The sequence below is a fragment of the Vombatus ursinus genome, unplaced genomic scaffold, assembly GCF_900497805.2.
Source record: "Vombatus ursinus unplaced genomic scaffold, bare-nosed wombat genome assembly UNPS02014959.1, whole genome shotgun sequence".
NCBI classification, from domain to species: domain Eukaryota; kingdom Metazoa; phylum Chordata; class Mammalia; order Diprotodontia; family Vombatidae; genus Vombatus; species Vombatus ursinus.
The window spans coordinates 2,841,820-2,859,316 of record NW_020954737.1 but is presented as its reverse complement, the minus strand read 5'-3'; the positions used below and the strand labels follow the sequence as shown (position 1 = coordinate 2,859,316).

Sequence of the window (17,497 nt, the reverse complement as noted above, 5' to 3'; positions counted from 1 at the left end):
AAGGCCAATTATGTTGAAATAGTTACCAAAAATATATATTTTTCAAAACACCAAGCTTAGACCCCAGGGAAGTTTATCCACGGAACTGCAGTCTTTAGACACTAGGTCAAGAACTCCTAAAATAAATGACCTTGAAATTCTCTTCCAATTTTTAAATTTAAGCTAGATCCTATGAAGCACGAGGTTTTGAAATGAGAGGTGATCTGGATACCGTAACTCTGATGTCATTCGAGGGGTAACTATTTCTTAGCTGATAAGGAATTCAGAATACGCCTGGATGTCTTTTGAAAAAGAGAGAAAAAACAAATAGGTGCTTTTCCTCTCTTCAAGTTTTCTGGAAATGTTACAGCCCTACATCTGACACCCTTCCCCCGCCGCCCCAAAAATGAAGTGGGAGCTAATATAAATTCCCAAGCCCCCTCCCTGTCGCCCCAGTTAAGAGAACTAGAAGCCCCAAGTAGAGCTGGGGGCTGAGGTTGGTCCAAGCGGAACAGTCTTCTTTGCCTCCACCCCAGCCCCTCCCCGCTCTCTGAGGCTAGGAATAGGGAAGGCTCTTCAGAGAAGCGAAACTGAAAGTTTGAATGTTACCTCTGAAGAGAGGTGGGGGTAGGGAGCTGACAGTACCATTTGCCTTCCTCCCTGCTTGCCAGTTACCCCTCCAGAGCCCACCGAACAAACGCCGCAGCCCCCGCTCCTCGGCTAACGAGTCAAGAACCCGCTCATATGGCCACTGGAAGCTCTGCCCACTGCCCGCCGTACCGGGTACTGGTCCGTGTGTCCGAGAGCTGCTCTGGACTGGAGAAGAAGCTGCAAAAGTATTTCCAGAGCCTGAAGAAGTCCGGGGGAGGCGAGTGCAAGGTCAATGCCGGCCTCACCGAAGGAACTTTCTGGGTAGAGTTTTTGGAAAAAGAAGGTGAGAAGGAAGGGGCTGGGGGAGCCGCTGGACAGAGGCCAGCGTGGGAGGAAAGGCGGCGGCGGGGAGACAGGGTGAACTGGGAGAGGGCACCAAAGTGGAGAACCCATCCCGAGCCAGGAGAAGGGGCACTGGGAAACAGGGCTCGGGTTAATACTAATAATAATAAAAATAATAATGGCTTGCATTTATATAAAGCCTACTACGTGTCGACCACTGTACATAACTTACAAATATTACCTCATTTAATCCTCACGAGAACCCTGTGAGGTAGGTGCTATTATTGTCCCCATTTTACAATTATGCAAGTTGAGGAGGAAGGAGATCAAGTGACTTGCTCAGCAAGACTCAGCTAGTAAGTATCTTAGGCTGGATTTGCACTCAAGTCTTTCTGACTCCAGGCCTAAAGCTCTATCCACTATGTCAGCTAAGAAAGGCAAGAACTGACTGGTTTCTCTCCCCCCATTCCTTCCCACTTCATTCCCTCCCCCCATGCCAGAGTCCATACTGTGCTGCTGGAGCAGAATAAGGCAACTTCCCGTCATTAGAAGGGCAGCAAAGGCTTTAGGGCTGGAAAGGACATTTAGCCCAGCCCTTTCATTTTAAAGATGAAAAAACTGAGGTCCCAAAAAGTAGTTAACTGGGTGGCAGAGTGGATAGAGCTTTGGACCTAGAAATCAGGAAGGCCTGATCAAAAGAAAACTCTGGACACCAATTTCAAGATATCACAAATGAAAAATACCCAAATGTATTAGTATGAGAGGGAAAAGTGAAGACAGAAAAAACTCACCTCTAACAACAAGAGAAAGGTCAGAGGAAGGATAGAACCCAAATCCTAAACTCCCACATCAAGTACCCATAAAGCAGCAGATCAAATACCAAAGGATTACAGTCAGAATCACACTGGATCTGGAAGATTCTCCCATAAATGAGAACTCTTAGACTGCAATATTTCAAAAGGCAGAAGAGATAGACTTTGCAACCAAAAATAACTTACCCTCAAAAACTGAGTATAATTCTACACAGGAAAAAAATGGACCTTTAATCAAAAAGAAAACTTTCAAGCATTTCTGATGAAAGGACCAGAGCTGAGTAGAATCTTTGAAATACAAACCGGGGGCAGGTAGACGGCACAGTGGATACAGCTCCGGCCTTGGAGTCTGGAGGATCTGAGTTCAAATCCAGCTTCAGACACATAACACTCACTAGCTGTGGGACTCTGGGCAAGTCACTTAACCTCATTGCCTAACCAAATAACAAAAACAAACAAACAAACAAAAAAGCGAAATACAGACAGAAGAGTTCAGAGGAACTTGGGTAAATTGATTTGAACAATTGGAAGGAGGTATAGGATGATGCAGTGCTAATATTCTAAGGAGGATAAACAAGACTCCTTTCAGAAGCTTAATGCCTTGGAAGAGTATCAGGGAGAAAAGTAAGAAAAACAGAGGATCTAAATGTAGATTGATTCCATTATGAATGTTCTAATAGAAGAAAGAGAAGAAAGAGTAAAAGGAATAGACTAGTATAGAAAGGCAGAAGGGAATGGAATTTATTTTTCCAAAACAAAATTTCTGATCATGAATGTGAAGGGACAAAAAGGTGGAAAAATAAGAGCAAAGGACTAGAATCTAAGGGAATGCCCATCAATTGAGCGATGACAAAACAAATTATGCCATGTGAATAAAGTGGAATACAAATTGTACTGTAAGAAATGATGAAAGAGATGATTTCAAGGAATCTGAGAAGAAACTGATAAAGAAGGAACTAAGTAGAATGAGAACACATTATTCAAGCACAGCAACAGTATAAAGAAAAAGTACTTTGAAAGACTTAAGAGCTGTGATTTATACAATGATCAGCCATGTCCCCAAAGGACATATGGTGAAGATACTATTTACCTTCTGACAGAGAGGTGATATTTTCAAGGTGCAGAAAGAGATATACATTTTTGGATATGGCCACTCTGGATTAGTTTTACTTGATAATGTCTTTTCCAAGAATTTTTCTTTCCTTTCTGTTGGTTTTTTTAGTGGGATTGGGGTTAAGAATTATGGTAAAAAAAAAAAAAAAAAAAAAAAACAACCAAAAAGCAAAACTGCCTTGCAACAATTTTTAATTACACAGAAATGAATGGAAGGAAGTTCAGAAGGTAGCAGAGATAATAAGTAAGACAATTTTGAAAGTAATGAGTGGAATTCAATATATACTGAAAAATAAAAGATATGAAACATAGCCTCAGTTTCATGTACACTCCTCTCTTTTTTGCCTTGTTTATAGGGAAGTGAACTGGTTTGGGTACTCAATTTCAAAATAAATTTTTTAAAGGAAGTATTTGAAATTCATTAGATGAAGTAAAATAATGCTAGACTTGTCATGTCCTCTGGGTCCTCTCTAACAGCACATCAAAAAGAGTTGGCTGGAATGAAGGAATGCTACTGAACGTTGAAGGGACAGTTGGGTGGCCCAGTGGACAGAACACTGGACTTGGAATCAGGAAGACTTATCTTTAGAAGTTCAAATCTGGCCTCAGACACTTACTAGCTGTGTAACTCTGGGCAAGTCACTTAACCATATTTGCCTTAATTCCTCACCTGTAAAATGAGCTGAAGAAGGAAATGGGAGATCACTTCAGTATCTTTGCCACAAAACCCCCAAATGGGGTCATGAAGATTCAGATAGGAATAAATAACAGTGAGTGTTGCTGAACCAAGAGAAAGTTAACCCCTGAGGAAGAAATGCCTGGGGGAAATAAGAGACCTGGACTTTGGTCTTGGCCTAGGTCATCTTCCATTCACCCTCACTCCTCCTTGACCAGTGGAAGACCTTTGAAAGGACAGAAGGATCTTGGTTTTCCTATCTTCCCACTGGTGTGCTAGAGGAATCTATTCCTGAATTAATCTGCATTGGGAACCAAAGACAAATTGGACATAGATTCCTGGCTTTACAAGAGATGCCAGCAGAGAGACTACATCATGCCTAAGGGGAGGGGGGCTTCTTGAGCATCTGATGGTGCTCAAGGACTTCCAGCAACCAAAATCTATGAGTTAGAGTTACCCCCTTGCCTCACATGGTTGTTTTAAGCTTGTACCTATTTCAGCTAGACTCTATGTCATTGTGGAAGAGTGGGTCACATCCTTCTAGGGCTGTCGGAAGGATATTTTGTACCAGATATTCTTACTGTGCCACTGTAGCAGATACCTCTTAAGTCTGGCTAATTACAATGATTCTCAACTGATCACCTTATGGGGAAAGACATAGATGAAGGCCATGGACTGATAGTATTAAAGATATACCCCCAGCTCCTCCTCAGCAGTACCCCTAGAACCGGGAAAGGGAAGATGCAGCCTTCCTCTAGGACCTGGGACTCATTAATGATGGAGAGAGTTTGGATAAGGTTTGTCAAAGCTTACATGGAATATCTATGTGTGTCTGGAGCAATCTCACCTATTGATAAAAATAAAAAATAAAAAATAAAAATGCAAAACAAAAATGGTCTCCAGGGAGGGATTGCTAGTCCTTGGAAAAAGATGATAGATTTCTACTGCCAGCAAAACTGTTTACTTGTTCTGTGGCATTCCTAACAGTGAAACAATTTTGTTAAATTTACGAAATACTGACTTGTTGGTAAATAAAGTAAGGCACTTATTACATAGCCCCCATCTCCCCATCAGAATTAATTTACTCAACTAAGCCTATGTTGGGCGTGTTATTCAAATCCCATCCCAGTTTGCATTGGTATCAAAAAGAATCCAGAAAAGGTTTCAGTGAGAAGCAGCATGTTACATTGAAAACAGTGTTGGCTTTGGCATCTACTGGCTCTGCCATTTACTGTGCCCCTTGGGCAAGGCACTTCCCTTCCATGGACCTCAGTTTCCTCCTCTGTAAAGTAAGTGAATTGGACTAGATGATCTCTAATGTCTCTTACAGCCTTAAATCTATAATCTTATGGAGGGCACACAAGGTTCCACCTCTGCTCCCTTTCTATTTTCTTATAACTCTTTCATGGGAGATATAGACATAGTCTAAGAGTATTAACCCCAAATGTGACCTTGGTATGGCCTCTTTTGACCCATCCTGAAAATTAAAACCTCTATTTCTCTTTCATACCCATAGCATCTTGAATTTTATTCCCTCATCCCTTCCAAAGACATGTCTCATAATCTGTTCTTCTCTTTTAATTATTTCCTATTGCAGGGCAAATTAAACAATCTCTTCCAGAGCTTCTCTGTAGAATCCTGCATCTTCCTTGTCACTGCCTTGCTGCATTCCAAGATTCAGACAGACTCTAAGATCAAGATGGGTTTGGGGGAGGGGGAGCAGCTCCTGCTAGCTCTAATCCTGCTAGCTCTAAAAGTCTAATCCCATGTTTGAGGGAGTCTTTGGTTTTCTAGTCAATTCACATATTACATTTTTGAAGGAAACTTATTCTGAAACTTTATCATTTATCTTTCTTTTTTTGTTTCTCTAAGCCAAGGAAAGAGTGATAGCAAAGAGAGACCATACTGTGGAGGTCAGTGCTACATCACATGTGAAAGTCTTCCTAGAAACAAAGGAAACCTCAGGAGAGAAGAACACTTTGGAGATAAGCCAGCTTTCCTCCCAGACTCAGTCACTCCCAAAGGAATTTCCAGATAAGAAGCATCCAGAAGAAGGAGGTGCTTCTGGATCCTCTGATTCCTTCATTCGAAAGGTAAGAGGGAAGGGAAGAGGGTGATCAGAGAGGCCTTTCCCATTCACCACACCTAAAAATGTCCTTCCACCTTTAGAGTAACATTCATATTATAAGAAATGTGTGCTAACTTACATAATTTACACAAGTTTCTCTCCTTTTCCTTCTCTCCCCTGCCCTTTGTCCTCTCTTCTCCTCTTCCTCAACCTCTTCCTCCCAATCGAGTAAGGGTGCATATTTTAGATTGTAGGTTCTCAGAGGTGGGAGATAAGAGTGAAATAATAACAAGGTGAATTTTTGGATGCATCTGTCAGTTTTGTTGAGCTATTCCCCCCCCCACTTGTTATAAGGAATAACTGTCTAAGTAGGGCAGAAGGGAGGTAGATATTGGGAAGTCAAAGTGATGTAAAATAAAAAATTTATCACTAAGTTTATTTTCAGTTTTAAAAAAAAGGTTGTAGTTACCAAAAGGGCATGGTCACAGGGCTGGGGATCAAATCTTGCCCCTAGCATTTGCTACCTCTAGGACCTTAACTTAGCTGTTCCCCAGTTTTCTCATCTATAAAATGAGAGAGCTGGGCTGGAAAACCTGCAAGGTATTTTCCAGTTCTATATTTGTGATCTTATGATCTTGTATAATAGCTTGCAGCAGGGTAATTTTTGTCATGATAAACCTGCACGAAGCTTCCAATGATCACCATAAACTCTTCCTTACCATCTGTATGCCCCCACATATGTCATAATGAATCTCAGTAGTGCCAAATGAACTGTAACCTGGAAGTGAAGAAGTCTGGTAAGTGGTTGTCATTGTTCCATCTGGCTGATTCCCTTTCATGATACCATAGGAAATCTGGCATATATAAGGCACACAGGATTGCAAACCTTAGAATTTTTCTAGCTGTAGTGAATGGCGTAAAGAACGTGGTATCAGTTCAATGGTCAAGAGTTGGCTTCAAGAGTCAAAGCCTGGCTCAGGCACTTACTGGCTGTGAGACCTCATAATACCAGTATTTACACAGCAGTTTGAAGTTTGCAAAGCACTGTATATATTATCTCATTTTATCTTCAGGACAAAACTGAGAGGTTGGTATTATTATTACTCCCATTTTACAGGTGAGAAAACTGAGGGTAAGGGAGATTGAGAGTTTTATTCAAGATCATACAGTTAAGTATCTGAGGCTGGGTTTGAACTCAGGTCTTTCTGCCTCCAATTCCTGTATTCTAGTCACTGTGCCTCAGATTCCTGAACTATAAAATGGGGATAATAATAGCACCTAGTCCACTGAGTTGCTGAGACAAATGAGATAACATATGTAAAGTGTCTTTTAAACATTAAAGTGCTAGATAAATGCTATCATCATCATCATCATCATCATTTCTCAGATGAAAGAAGCAAGGATTAGAGAGTTGAAATGATTGGTCTAAGGTATATAGCTGATTGGTAGCAGAACCTAGCTTAGTGCTTACTCTCTTGATTACCAACACCATTCCCACTTCCCCCAATCTCCACATCTTATCTACTGTGCATTATCATCAGTATAGCTATCAAGAAATGTAAGCAGAATCCACAATGAAGCACAAAGTCAAGTCAGAGTCAATGATAGGAGTTGTTAAGGCTCTAATTCTATGATGTCTAGGAATCTTAAAAAGAGCAGAACCATTAATAGCCTTGTGATTTTATTTGGTCTTTGTAAATTTCAGATATTTCTCCATGTGGAGGCCCACTTGAGCTTCAACCTTTCCAAGGAGCAAAAGGAGAAAATTATTAATCTCTGCCCAAATCTCAAAATAGAGGGAGGCCGTGATGGAGTTGAGAAAATGATTGGTGACTACGAAGATATTGAAAAAACTCATCGATTCTTAAGTGAGAGGATGTTGGAAAATGACCAAAAGGAAGATTTTCCCCACTCCACCTCAGCAAGAGCAGTGAAGAAAAGTATGCCAAATGACTGGGACAGTCCTATTCTTCCCTCAAACCCAAAACATGGAACAGAAGAGGCAGACCATATCTCAGTTCCTTTACATTTGTATGAATATTTTAAATATCTCTTTGCTGAAACTTTGAACAGAATAGAAAAAAAGCACAAAGTACATATCAAAAGTACTTTGTCATATCATGCTGGCAATGTCGGTTTAGATTTTGAGACAAGTAATCCTAGGGACAAAAAAGCAGCTCAAGAGGCTTTTACCAGAGCATTTCAGAAGGAAATACAGAATGTGACCTCTCAGGAAGTTCATTTCACAGATGATAAGCTGGCATCTGAAGTCCAAAGAACACTGACCTACATGTTTAAAAACCTCCATATGAGAACAGAAGGAAAAGTCTTAATTCTCCAGGGAGACCCAAAGGATGTTTCAGAAGTTAAAGGTTTCATTGAAGCAAACTTCTCCCACAAACAACCTGTGAAAATAATGGTTTCCCAAAACATGATGAAGAATGGACTTGAGGTCGATACTGATCACTTGCATCTTTTGTTCCAAGAAATCACAGAAATAGAGAAAAAATATGACACTGCAGCAGCAATGGTGAACAGCCCCCAAAAGGGGAAAACCCGCCTTGTATTTACACCCAAAGGCCTAGACCTCTCTGCACATGCTTATCAATATTTTATTGATGTCTATCAGATGATCTCACCACAGATTGTCAAAGAGGCAGTTATCCTAAAGCCATTAGACCAAGAGGGAAAGTTTTGGTCTGAAAAGACATTCTTTGAAGACTTTGAAAGAAAGCACCCACTTGTAAAGTTCAAGTGGAATAAAGGAGAATTGACATTGACTGGTTTTTCCAACTATCTTGCAGAGGCAATGAAATATATAAAGAGATATTTTAGTATTGAAGGTCCTGCTCAGCAGAGACCAGCTCTCTCCCTTGGAGAGAATTGGAATGAAGACCCCAAATCCACTTTGGACAAAAATGGTGATCCTTTGTCCCAGGGATTCCCTACCTGTGGGGTTTTAGAAAAAGAGGAGGAGGAAGAAAAGGAGGAATGTGTCATCTGTATGGACATTATTCACCACAAAGTAGTCCTACCAAAGTGCAAGCATGAGTTCTGTGGCCCTTGTATCAAAGAGGCCATGGAGCATAAGCCAGTGTGTCCTGTATGCCAGACTTCCTACGGTATTGTGAAAGGGAATCAGCCAGAGGGAAAAATGACTTACTCTTGTTTGAGTTATGCACTTCCTGGTTATAGTTCATGTGGCACTATTGAGATTCAGTATGACATGAGTGGAGGCATACAGACGGTAAGCAAGGGTTTGTGCTGAGTGTTAGAAGCTTTGTGCAGGTTTATCATGGCAAAAGAGAACCCAGCTATGTTTATAAAGGATGAATTTGGCATGGCTTCTCTGTTAGCAATTTTTAAGATATTTCATATATCCAGGTGAAAAATAATAGTTAGCATTTCTATTGTACTTTAAGGTTTGCAAGTACTTTACAAATAATACCTCATCTGATTCTCATAACAATCATGGGAAGTAGGTGTTACTATTATCCCCATTTTACAGACAAGGAAAATTAGACAAATAAACATTAAGAGATTTGCCCGGGCTTGCACAGCTAGTAAGTGTATGAGGCATGATTTGAGTCCAAGTCTTCTTAACTTGGTTCAGCGTTCTATTCACTGCACCACTTAGCTACCAATTCAGATGCTCAGGAGGTTCACAAATGGTATTTATGTATGTATATACACACAGCGACATACACCCACACAGACACACATACATATACACATATAATTTCCAGTACCTAGAACACGAATTAGCTGTAGAAGTGGTATGACACTGTGGACAGAGAGCCAGCCTTGGAACCAAGATGACCTAAGTTCAAGCCCAACTCTTATACATACGGGCTGTGTGATCCTAGGCAAATCACAGCACTTCTTGGTGCTCTAGGCAACTCTTTAAGATTATAATTTGCAGACAATGTGCCAGCCTGTGTTAGGAGAGAGCATTTCCTCCTTGGGTAGTTCTCTGTACCATTGAAATCTGAGACCAGCTCCTATCCCTGGATAAAGATATAGATTAATTGGCTGAGTTATTTTTGCAGATACTCTAGGGAAGAATGATATGGCAAGCAGAAATCAGTACCCACATGCAGAAGCCTGGGGCTTGAAACTTCACACCTTAAGCCTCTAACAGATCTTCAGTCCATTTTTCCCTCATGTTTTCTGAAGCTTTGCATTGGATTTCAGTATTTTGATAAGTAGGGATTTTTGTATCTTTTTTATCTCTTTCATAGTATGCTATAAATTAATAGACAACTTTACACAAAATATTTCTGGGATGCATCCTGCTGCTGGCATCAAGACTAGAAGCTGCTTCTCCCTAGTTTTCAGCTTCCTGCTTTCCACATTCTTGAAGGTTGCTCAGATCTCTAACTGCCCCTTCCTCAAATAGTGCTCAAGAGAGTAAGGAAAGTAATGATATGAAAAATCCAACTCTAATGTTGTATTAGATATAAGTTGGAGTGAATTCAGGCCTTGACGTGGAGGTATGGGGACAGGGATATGTTGAAAAGGGAAGAATAGATAGGATATGAGATTTCATTTCAACAAATATGAATGAATTAATGAAGAAGTATTTATTAAGCATTTACTGTATGTCAAGAAATGTGCTAAATTCATTTATTTAGTACTTTCTTTTCATAAAAATAGGACAAGACAAAGACTTTTAACTTATACCCCCCCCCCCATAAGGACAAAGTATAGTATGGGCAAAGAAGGAAAGAAGGTGTCAATTCCCTTTCAAATAGTCTAATGTTTGATTTCCCTATTTCAAGTCTCTCTACTCTAGTCAGTCCTCCATCGGCTACCAAATTGATAGTCCTAAGAAGCATGTCATTTCATCTCCTTACTCAGTAAATTCCCAGTAATTCTCATTTTCCTCTGGGATAAAATATAAAATCCTCTGTTTGTACTTACAACCTCCCTTTTCTCCCTTTTTAGTCATCTTTCATTTTACTATTCCCCACAAACGCTTCAGTTCAGCTCCACTCACCTCCTTGCTATTCCTAGCACATAACACTTCATCTCTCACCTTCCCAAATTTTCACTGGCTATCCCCAATATCTAGAATGCTGTCCCTCCTAGTTAGTCTCAGCTCCTGGCTTTCCTTGCTTCCTTCAAGTCTCAGATAAAATGCCACTTTCTTCAAGAAGCCTTTCCCTGTCTCCCTCAATGCTAGTGACTTCCCTTTGAAATTATCTCCAATTTACCCTTGTATGTCTTGTATACTCCTAGTTGTATGCATATGATGTCTCCACCATTAGAATTGAAGCTCCTTGTGGGCAAGAATTGTTTTTACCTTTCTTTGCACCCTAGGAATAATGCCTGTCTTATAGCAAATTCTTGATAAATCTTGTCCATTTGACTTGTTATGACTACCACCTGGCCTTAAGAGAAGCTTCTGAAAAGAAAAATAAGCAATGGTCAGTAGCCTAATGAATAAATACCTTTGGAATGGCTTACATTTCTCTTCTATCTCACTTGAGAACTCTCACTTTGAAAGCAGTCAGTGGAGACATTTCTTGCTTCCCAACCAACACTATAGACTGATTAACCATACTCTGCCCCAGGACCTTCTTATGAACAGAAATGACCTCTTTGGTTAACTGAATGAGCTTTAACTGGAGCTAGGTGAAATGGAGAAAATAAGCTTGTGAAAATGGGAATGGGAGAAGATGGAGGGGGTCCCACTAATCCTTCTGGTGAAACAGGTCTGATTTGCAGGAAATGGAACCTGACTCTCAGCCTGGGGCAGATCTCTGAACAACTAAGTTGTGTGTTGCACTACACCATAATGTCTCTTATCTTTTCTCTCTTCCCACCTTCACAAATCACTTTGGACTGAGGAAATGGGATCCTCTCCCATTTTTCTGACAAGGAAAATGAAGCCCAGAAGGGTAATGTTATTTATCCTAAGGCCCCATCCACTAGGATTCCTCAGAGGGAGACTGGGCAATATTCATTTGGGATGAAAACATGAGTTGACTCCAGAAAGTTTCAGTTTCATTTGTTCATTCATGAGGAAATCAGCCTTCAAATTTGATGAGTCCTGATGAAATCTCTCCTTTGTCACCTATGACCTATGGAGCATGCACTGAGAAAATATTTAATTTGTTAGGTTCCTTTGGACAGAAAATGTTTGTTTATTTATAAATCCTCCATTTTCTTGCACTATGCTCTGTACACAGCAGGCATTTGGTAAGTGTTTGTTAAATTGAATTGAATTTTACAGGTTTTTGTGCCATAGCAAGGACTTTCACAATGAAGAACTACCTTAAAGCAAAATGAGTAGTGGAGAGTCAGTCTCTGAGTAAGAAAGACCTGGTTCAAACCCTGCTTCTGACACCAACTGTGTGACCCTGGCAAGTCACAACCCCTTGGTGGCCTGGGCATCTTTTAAAGACAATAATCAGAGCAGGGAGCCTGCAGATCTTCTCTTGTACAGTTGGTTTCCACCCCTCCCCCACACCACCACCATTGGGATAATACATTAGTGAAGCCACAAACCTATTACTAGACAAAACAAAACATCATGTCTTTTTCAGAAACGATATTCCTTTGTAAAGAAGTTTATAGATTTACATATTTTTTCTTCTTCTTCTTGATGTTTGCTTGACTTCTCCATACAGGGAAATCATCCCAACCCAGGAAAACAATATGAAGGAACAAGACGACTGGCATACTTGCCAAATAATGAAGAAGGACAGCAAGTTTTGAGTCTCCTCCAAAGAGCTTTTGAGCAAAAGTTGATTTTCACAATAGGACAGTCTCGGACAACAGGACGAATAGATGTGATCACATGGAATGATATACACCACAAAACTCATCAAGATGGTGGCCCAGAAAAGTAAGGAATATTTCCTTTTTTTAAAAACAATTTAAGATTTATTGATTTTCTTTGTTTTCCCATGATATTCACTCACCCTATGTCCTCTCTCACAAACAAACCTTCTCTTGAACAAAAATTTCAAAGAACCTTAAATTTCAGGAAGTCCAACCTACACATTGACCAGATCTGATAGCATATCCAACATGTCCTGCTCAAATCACCCCTCAATCTCTCCAGAAAATAGAAGTAGGTATATTTTCTCATCTCTTCTTTGGATTTTTCTTGTCAATTCATTATAATTAATGAATATAATTAATTATGCTGCAAATTATACAGAAATTTATACAGAAAATTTGCTTTCATTTTATTGGGTTTTTTTCTGTTTCCATTGTTGCAGTCATTTTGTATATTCTTTTCATATTCTGCTTATTATAATCTGCAACACTCCATACACATACCCCCATATTTATCTGAATTCCTCACATGTCCTTTTTTCTTACAGGGTAATAATATTTCATTCCAGTTGGAGACATTTCCTTTTGCATTCCACTGGTTTCTAAAGCAAATGTAGAAATTGCAACACTTGTCAGGATGGTGGTCTGTGGTAGAAACCATTACTTGCCACAGTAGGATTGGGGACTATAGTAGTGTCTTTTCCAAGACAAAAGTATAATCTCAGAGAGATCTTTCAGAGACAAATACAATAAAAACAATGATTTCATACATTATAGAATCAGAGAAAGTGCCACCTATTTCTTTGAAAGACCACTGTGATCAGATACAAACAGTAGTATTAAATGGGTCCATGTTACTATGGGAGATGCATTTGTGGCATGTCATGGGGATGTATCCCTGGTTCTGTCCTCTTTAATATTTTTACCAAGGAATGGGATAAAGGAATAGAAGACATGGTTACCAGATTTTTAGATGACACAAAGCTCAGAGAGATAATTAATATGTGAGATGACAGTGGCAGCATGGAACAGTGGCCCTACCTTTGGAGTCAGGGGATCTGGCTTCAAAACCTACCTCTATCAATTGCTACCTCTGTTTCCTTGGGCAAGTCACTTATGCTCCCTAGGCTTTAGTTTCCTCTCTTGAAAATTGAAAAGAATGGACTAGATGCTTTACAAAGTCTCTTTCTTCTCTTCATTTGTGACCCTATAGTAGGATCCCAAATCTTAATGTGGGTCAAATATTTGTAAGGGTGAAATTCAGTAGGCATAAATGTAGTCTTAATTTGGTTCCAAAAAATTAACTTCAGAAATACAAGATGAGATGATGTATGCCTGGAAAAATATATGCAATGACTTAAATGGAAATGTGCTTTGTGTGATTATACATGTATAACCTATGTCAAATTGTTTACCTTCTCAATGGGGTTGGGAAGGGTGGGAGGGAGAAAATTCAGAACTTAAAATTTGAAAAAAAGAATTTAAAATTTTTTATGTATAATTGGGAAAAAATCAAAATATTGAATTAAATAAAAGAAAGGATATATAAGACCAATATCAGTCAGTAATGAAATACTGTAGCCAGGAAATCTAATACAGTCTTAGACTGACTACATTAAGAGAGGCATAGTGTCCAAGACAGAAGAGAGAAGAGTGGCTATATAGTGACCTCTTCAGACTATTTCTGGTGTATTGCTTTAATTCTGGGTACCTCATTTTTGGAAGGGTATGGATAATCTATAGGGCATTCAAGGAGGGCAATGAGGTTGATTAAAAGCCTTCAGGTTGTTGCCATATGTGGATCATTTGAAAGAAAAAGAGATTCTTTACCTAAAGAAAAGAGGGTGGGGGAGGAAGGATGAGATAGCTGTCTTCAGGTATTTGAAGGATTATCATTTAAAAAGGGAGTTTCTGATGCTCAAAATCTTTATCCCTTTGCAGCTTTGGTTACCCCGATCCCAACTATCTGGAAAGAGTCAAGCTGGAACTGAAGGCAAAAGGGATTGAGTAAGAGTGCTGGCTTCAAGGATGCCTTGAGAGCTGGGCTTGCAAAAGCTGCAGCTATGGAAAAGAATCCAAGCAATCATTAAAATATGTGCATATAGGCACCATTTAGAGAAAAAGAAAAGAATTTGAGAAGAAATCAGTTTGTTTAGGGGTGAGTGGGATGAACTGCTATGTGCTAACCCATCTAATTTCTTAGAGATTTTATTTTTTATTAGACAAACTAAGAGCCTGGTAGGAATGTAAATGTTGCTCTAGTGAGAACCCAAAGTGTTTCTCTTGGTACTTTCCTGCTTGTCTCCATTTTGCTTTCACCAGGGATACTGGAGTTAAGGAATCTTCCATTGTACCACTTGCACAAGGTGACAACTGCCCTTCAGGTACACTCACATTGTTTGTGGTCAGTTGTTGGTGGCCTCAAACTCACTGGAGCTAGCTCCCTTGTAACTGGAATGGTTGCCAGAAACATTAAAAGATTGGAAGACACTTTGAAGCAAATTATAGTCTCCCAATACTTGTATGAGTCCTTCACTTCAGAAAGACACTATCCATCTATGGGGCTCTGGCAAATTTAATGCAAATTGAGGAGTGGGGAAGGATATTTCTCTCTTCACTAAAGTCCAGTGACTTCCAATCACTTTCAGGAACAAATCTACAGGCCTCTGTTTGGCATTCAAAACCCTTCATACCCTTGCCGTCACTTTACTTCCCTACTATATCCTCTGTGATTCAGTGATACTGGCTTCCTTGATGTGCCTTGCACAAAAAACTCCATCTCACTTGATTGTGCATTTTCACCAGATGATCCCCCCATGCCTGCAGTTCTTTCCCTTTCACCTACCAGCTTCCCTGACTTCTTTCAATTCCTAACTAAAATCCCACTTTCTACATGAAACCTTTCCCAAATCCCCTTACTGCTAGTGCCTTTCCTCTGTAGATTATCCCCAATTTATCATGTATGTAACTTGTTTGTACATAGTGTTTGCATATTTCTTCCCCATTAGACTATTAGCCAGTTGAGAGCAGAGAGTATATTTTGCCTTCTTTTGTATCCCCAGCACTTAGCACAGTGCCTATCACATAGTAGGCACTTAATAAATACTTGCTGACTGACTGACTATGGATGGGCAGGCTCATTGACTTGGGAATCAGAGTGTCCAGATTAATAAGCAACTGGCATTGGTTTGTGTCCTGTCCTGGTTCTCCGCATTCTTAGCTCACCTTTTGGGGTGCACCTTGTGGTAATTGCTCTGTTTATCTAGCTTAGATGTGGGGAACCTGCAGCCTGAAGGCCACATGTGGCCTTCTAGTCCTTGAGTATGGCCTTTTGACTAAGTCCAAGTTTTACAGAACAAATCCTTTTATTAAGGGGATTTGTTCTGTGAAGTTTGGATTCAGTTAAAGGGCTGCCCTTGAGGACCTAGAGAGCCACATGTGGCCTCGAGGCCACAGGTTCCTCACTCCTGACTAGCTTTAGTGAGACCACAGTCACACCCAAATATTTTCTGACTTTTAACTTCCACAATTTTCCATTTTTTCTGCTCAATTTCCCATTATTCTAGGTGCCTCCTCAAAAGTGTAGTTGTAGAGCAATGGATAACCTGCTCATTCCTCTCTGAATGAGTACAACTTTTCTATTTGCTACAAAAACAAAGCAAAAATATCCATTAGGAGCTTAAATACTGGATCCTGTGGCATTGCTTGGAAAATGAAAGATAACCTATGGTGAAGAGGGGTTCCCTTCTCAATTAGAAAGAGATTATAGCTGATAGTGCATATTGCTGCAGGTCAAAAGGTTAATGATCTTTAGTTGTTTCTTCTCTAAATAATTAACTCATTTGGATCTGGTTGTGCTATGTTAGGAGAAACATGATTTAATGGCTGTATCAGATGCTTCTAATAAAGTAAAAACTGTAATGATCAGACTGCTGTCTTGTTTTTCAAATAGGGATTGGTTTTATTTGTTGTATTTCTATCCCCAGTCACTCTAAAGACCAGTGATGGAGAAGGCAAAAGAGAGCAAAGCTGCTGATTAGGAACCTCTTACCACACCAACCATCATTCTCACTGACCTGTTTTTAAAAACCATTTCTGGGGGATATAGAAGTGTTAAGATTAATTGGAATGGGAGGATAAGGGAGGCATCCTTGGGAGAATTGGAGAGGGATCTTTAGAGGGGAGGGTAAGGGAATAGGTCAAAGGGGAATATAAAAGGATGTTTAGATTTATGGGAATGAGAGGATAAGGGAGGGATCATTGGAAGGGGGAGTAGGTGAAGTAATAGGATGGCTAGGTAGTGAGTAGAAGTAAAGTAGAGGAGTGAGGAGGGTTAGGAAATAAGAGATAGACACAAACAGAAAAACAAAGACTAGGAGTAGAATCTGTTAGTGAATGTATGTACATATGTATATGTGTGTATGTATATATAATTTGTGTATGTATATATATATGTCTATATGTAACAGGGGTGGGGGGGATGGGGGAAAAAAGAACAAAGTAAAAAGTGTACAGCAGAGAACAAAAGAAAACCTACAAGGAAGCAAAGAAAAGATGGACAACTCTCAACACAACATGTAGTATTTAATATATAGACTTTATTGAAATAGAAATTTGTTGCTATATATTTTGAATCCACTCTTGTGTTCTGCTGTGCACATGACATTTTTTCCTTTTCTTATTTTATATTTAAATTTATATGTTTCTTTTTCTTTTCTTACTATGCATTTAAGTTTTAATTAAAAAAATAATAAAATCAATTCTGATTGATTGGCATTTCCTCTGCCCAAGGGTCAGCAAACTTCTGTCTGTCCAAATTCCTAGGATGGTGTCACCATTTGTCAAATGAAAACCCTTTTCCTATGCTTTTTTATAGTCTCATCTCCAACTCATTCAATTTTACCTATAAATGTTCCCTGTCACCCTCTATACTCCCCTTCAACTGTATCCTTTGGAACCCCCATTTTATGATTTTCAGATTCCTATTTGTCCAAAAATCTCTGCCTCCACGTTCTTTTTTATATTCTGGAACTCCCAGAGCTCTGGGATTCACCTTATCTCTGGTAACTCTTTTCAATATTGGCTGCCTCTTCCTTCATGGTCAGCCAGGATGAAGAGTTGGCATAC

At 39.7% G+C, this 17,497-nt stretch overlaps 1 protein-coding gene across 1 annotated transcript; it reads left to right on the top strand.

The window, feature by feature from the left end:
• The first annotated feature begins 584 nt into the window (after positions 1–584).
• LOC114030335 (E3 ubiquitin-protein ligase DTX3L-like) lies at positions 585–15,294 on the top strand. The gene is made up of 5 exons (XM_027845142.1): positions 585–913; positions 5,386–5,606; positions 7,287–8,828; positions 12,217–12,434; positions 14,312–15,294. The coding sequence occupies exons 1-5, from the start codon at positions 724–726 to the stop codon at positions 14,379–14,381; spliced, it is 2,241 nt and encodes a 746-aa protein (XP_027700943.1). The 5' UTR covers positions 585–723; the 3' UTR covers positions 14,382–15,294.
• The last annotated feature ends 2,203 nt before the right edge of the window (positions 15,295–17,497 follow it).